The sequence below is a fragment of the Monopterus albus genome, unplaced genomic scaffold (genome assembly GCF_001952655.1).
Source record: "Monopterus albus unplaced genomic scaffold, M_albus_1.0 scaffold73.1, whole genome shotgun sequence".
Classification (NCBI taxonomy): domain Eukaryota; kingdom Metazoa; phylum Chordata; class Actinopteri; order Synbranchiformes; family Synbranchidae; genus Monopterus; species Monopterus albus.
Window position 1 is genome coordinate 1545388 of NW_018127953.1, and position 4882 is coordinate 1550269.

Below are 4882 nucleotides of genomic sequence, written 5' to 3' on the forward strand. Positions count from 1 at the left end.
TCTGAAAAGCTGAAAGCTCAGGTTTCAGCCAACGACTCCCGTCTGTGTGGGGAAGCCTGAAAAGCATCACAGGCTATAGGAAAAGACTGGTGTTGGCCCACCTGAAGGACATTGTTGACCCCCTACTAGACCCCCTGCAGTTCGCCTACCAGGCAAACAGGTCAGTGGACGATGCAGTCAACATGGCACTGCATTACATCCTGCAACACCTTGACTCCCCAGGGACCTATGCACAGGCCCTCTTTGTGGACTTCAGCTCAGCATTCAACACCAGCATCTTGGACATCCTCTACTCCAAACTGACCCAGCTCACTGTGCCTGCCCCCACATGTCAGTGGATTACTAGCTTTCTGACAGACAGGGAGCAGCAGGTGAGGCTGGGGAGTACAGAATCTGGTTGCAAAATATGTCACAAAACCAAAACGCCCACTGCTCCACTGCTCTATTCATGATATTTTAACTTCACGTTTGCACAGTGGCACAAAGTGGTGTCATCCATTTTCATATACACTGTATGGTTTAAATGATATTCAGCCTTTTCCAGTGGGGACACTTTTTTTTTCAGATAAACTGACAAATCATCCACTTTATCTCAAAGTTAGAACGGGGTCACTTGTTTTGAGTGAGTGAGCCAAGGTCAACAACAACAAAACTTAACTGGTATTCAGTTGTCACAAAGCACAGCTGTTAATGTCTTGACAAGTGCAATTTGCCAAATACTTGTGAGCTTGATCCACTTTAATTCTAATACCTGCATCTTTAATAAGAAACGTATTATTGTAAAAGATGTCAAAATAAGGATAACAGCTCTATGATACATGTCCACAAACACAGTGAGAATGTCCACAATGCTCATCAGCTGTAGCATGTGGCTTGTTTGTTCACTTTCACACCAACCACATTTTTTCCCCTCTCATCATCTTTCTGTAGCAACCCACACTGTCTGACATGACCATGTATGAGATGAACTTCTCCCTGCTGGTTGAGGACACGCTGAAAAACATTGTCCTGCCTGAGTACAGACAAATCATAGTAGAGGTAAACAGGCCCATGTGTATGTATTTTTACTCGGCATGATACTGACTTGGCTCTCTTTATTCTGGCATCAGTCATGTATTTCTGTTAAAGCACTGGAGCTTGCCCAGAATTACGCAGCAAGGCTATTAGGTTCTAGCAGTTCTTCACTGGCTGTCTGTCTGGTGTAAAGTTAATTTAAGATTCTTTGTGTTATTAAGTCAGGTTTACACCTTTAAAAAGGTATACAGTCTGCTCTGCTGCTGTCACTGTTGCTAGTTGTTGTTTCTAACAGCTTTGTTCTGTTTCCACTGAGCAGCTGCTGATGGTGGTGTCCATAGTGCTGGAGAGAAACCCGGAGCTGGAGTTCAGCGACAAGGTGGATCTGGATGGTTTGGTGAAGGAAGCCTTCAATGATTTCCAGAGGGATTGCAGCCGCTTTGAAGGAATCGAGAAACGGGTAGAGTGACTTCACTCCAACCTTTTAAGTTACAGTTTTGCTGAATTGCTAAAACACGTTTCATGAAACCATCACTCAAAAATCTTAAAAATCCAAATACTCAAACTAAAATCACAAAACCTCTGACTCGTCTGGCAAAATCAAACAATTGCTTCCAAACCATGTCACCAGCACTCAAAATCAAACAATGCTTTCAGATCATACACAAATGAGTCAATCATATACACACTGCAGCTCAGTCATTAGACACTAGATCAAAAAAAGGAGAACACAGCATCCAGGGCACGTAGTTACAAAAAAAATAGTTTATTGTATAGTGAATTTACCAAAAACCATGTTACGATCAAAAAAGAAGAAGAAGAAAAACACATCAGAAAGATTATTCTGCCTCAGGATCACGTCTTTGAGCTGGGCCCGGCCAGAGGACTTCATCTATGTCACAGGCAATGTTGTCCTTTGCCAGGCAACGGGCAAAGAAACCCTCTGGTGTGGTGGATCCAGCCTGTATCTCACCATAGGCCAGTTCCATTGCCTGTAAGAGATTTCCCCTGGCATTTGGGTTTCGGTCATAGACTTTCCACCGCCATGCAGAGCAAAAGTCTTTTGTTGGGTCGAGGAAAGTGCTGTATGGTGGAAGGAACACATTCTGTTCTTGGTCTTACTCTTCCTCGTCCTTTTTGTCCAACACCTCATATTCCTCTACTTCTCATATTCTTATCCATAGTTGATGGATGTACTGTACCTGTGCCATCTGTGCACTTTGAACTGGTTTATATTTTGTACCTTCTCATCACATAATTAGAAACAAGTGTGAACAATTTTGAATCATTGTGTGTAAACGATGACAACTGTGCTTTAGTTGTGTTTAAGTTTTGTCCTGTGTTTAGTGTTTGGCAACACAAGTTCATCACAGTGCAAATTGTGTTTTAGTGAGAATGTGTTTAGAGTTTAGCAAAAAGAGTGCATGAGATTTGCTAACAGAGTCTAAGTGCCTGAACTTGTTTAAGGTTTTGCAGAAAGAGTGATTTATTCGACAAATTGGTTTAGGCTATTGAGAATTTGGTTCAGAGAATGGGGTTTATTGTTTTAGCAATTGTGAAAAACTGTAGAAGAAGCTGTAGAAGATGCTTTATACTTAACAACTATCTGAAGAGCTGGGAAGAACATGGTGTTGTAGTAGAGCACAGTGGAGCAGAGCAGAGTGGACTGATTAGAAAAATCTACAAAAATCCAATGGCTTTCCATAGGCTTTTGGATTATTTTGGAAAATAAGCTCTGTGACAAACAATGATCTATGACACTTATATGTTTTGTTCAGCAAGATAACCTTAACAAGTGAACACCACTTTTACAATTTTTGAAGCCCAACTATGATCATGTGATGTACAAAGCTGTTGTCAGCTTATAAACTATCTACACTAAGACGTCATGACTTCAGTGTCACCACCATGGCTTCCAACTTGTAATTTGATTTTTAGCACTTACCTCTTCTACAAAATGATCTCTTAGTGTGACCTGATCTAGCTAGTGATCATGCCTGTGTCACTTTGCAAGTGCACAAGTTTAAACATAATGAGGCTGTAAAGGCGGCCTAGTGAGTAGATTAGTCTCTGTGTGTGGTGCAATTATGTGTAAAATCCCAGACAGCCTCTGTAGTCTCATTTAGCCACTTGTTAGCAACCACCTTTTTTAAGACACGTAAAAGCATAAAAAATCATGACTGGGGTATTTACTGCTGTATTTTATTTCATAGAACAAAATGTGAGAATGTATTGGTCTTGTGTTTACCACAGACCTTGCTTCAGGTGTCTTAACCTAAAACCCATTCATTCACAAACCCAGTGACTTCAGGGCTAGGGAACCGGAAGTGCAAAAATGCTGACTCAGTTCTGAGTTTTAGGACTCACTACTTCGGCACTCTGTTCAGTACATTACCAGCTAAAAGTCTGGACACACTTTGCAAGTGTGTGTCTTTTCATTTGTTGTCTGGTAATATATGTGCTCAGTCCTTATATGAAAACAATTTTTGTCACTCATAAAAAATACAGTCCTGATACCCACTGGTCTTTCTTTTATGAGTACTTTTGGGGATAGTCAAATTCTCCTTATGGCCCTAAGCAGAGAAACCTGCTGAATATCAAGAAACTGCTACATTGATCTGTTTAAAATGCTTGATATAAAGAATTTCACAGGATGTAAAACAAAACTGGTAAAGGTGGAAGTTTCAAATAGAAGTAGTCACCTGAAGGATATATCTGATAATTTTGCTTTGATTGTTTTGTGGTGTCCAAGCCTCAGATACAATGTCTGTCTCACAGACACACACACGCAGCCCTCAGGTCATCATTGCAGTAACAAGATTTCCCCTGCTGGGTACACACTCATCATGTCACTATATTTCAGCTGAAGCTTTTAGAAAAAAAAACTGTCTACATAGGAAAACACAATTAAGCTGTTGGGACAGAGCAAAAAAATGCCAAGTAAGTATGAATTAGACTTATGCGACTAGACTGTGGCTAATGTACTGAGACTGGACAGACAAGGAGTAATCTGTTTTGGAAAGAAAGGAAACCTGGGTACAATAAACCCATGAACAAGGAGCTAGTGATTTGTGTTGTATTCAGAGACGCTGGAAGTGTTTAGCTCAGACACAAGCCTTAGAACGTTGGCTACAAGTTAGGCAGGATCTCAAGGGTACTGTTTTGTTTTTACCTTCTTTGTCTGTCTCTCTTTTTTGGGGGGTGGGGGTGGGGGTTCTTTATTTCCTTCCACACCAGCACAAAGTGTTGTCTGGACAGTTCTGATGAGCCAGGGCATCTATGGTATTAAACATGTAAGCAGGACAAAGAGACAGAGGAAATGAGGCTGGGTGGGAGGGAAGAGAAATAGCAAGACCGAGTCGGCATTCAGCAAAATGCAGACGTGCTGACTCTGGAAGCATGACAAAAATGTGTCTAGCTTAATGATGTCAACTAGTGTTCTCACTGCCCCTCTGCAGTGTGTGTGCAATATATGTGTGGGTGTGTCTGCATGAGTAGCTTGTCAATTTCAGCTTTTTTGTGTTTCCTCTTTGCTTTTCAACAATCTGGTTGTCAAGGAGAGGTTGCACTGCTGTAGGGATTAGATTTCACCCCCCTGACCACACATACACACACATAAACTGTATTAACATAGACCAGGTGATAGAGCTAAACTCTCATCATTTATCAATGTAACAAAACTCTTTAGCTGAACATATTTTACACCACAAAAATGGTTATGGTAGCCAGACTCTAACAGTTGGTGGTGTGGGCTTTTATCTGTGCCTTTAAGGATAACTAGGTGGAAGTTGGTGAGAAGGCTCTGGAAAAGGTCATGCAGAGTTCAGAGGCTGCCGGGGGGTGAGGGATAGCCATGGTGAGGGGGCTC

At 41.5% G+C, this 4882-nt stretch overlaps 1 protein-coding gene across 1 annotated transcript; it reads left to right on the plus strand.

The window, feature by feature from the left end:
• The first annotated feature begins 934 nt into the window (after positions 1-934).
• Positions 935-1519, plus strand: LOC109963384 (phosphorylase b kinase regulatory subunit beta-like). Its single transcript, XM_020605876.1, has 2 exons — positions 935-1038; positions 1334-1519. The coding sequence occupies exons 1-2, from the start codon at positions 949-951 to the stop codon at positions 1481-1483; spliced, it is 240 nt and encodes a 79-aa protein (XP_020461532.1). The 5' UTR covers positions 935-948; the 3' UTR covers positions 1484-1519.
• The last annotated feature ends 3363 nt before the right edge of the window (positions 1520-4882 follow it).

Bases quoted from the DNA above. Each gene is read 5' to 3' on its own strand.
- LOC109963384 (XM_020605876.1), top strand. From the start codon at position 949: ATGACCATGTATGAGATGAACTTCTCCCTGCTGGTTGAGGACACGCTG. The intron at 1,039-1,333 runs GTAAACAGGCCC...TCCACTGAGCAG, and splicing joins ACAGACAAATCATAGTAGAG to CTGCTGATGGTGGTGTCCAT.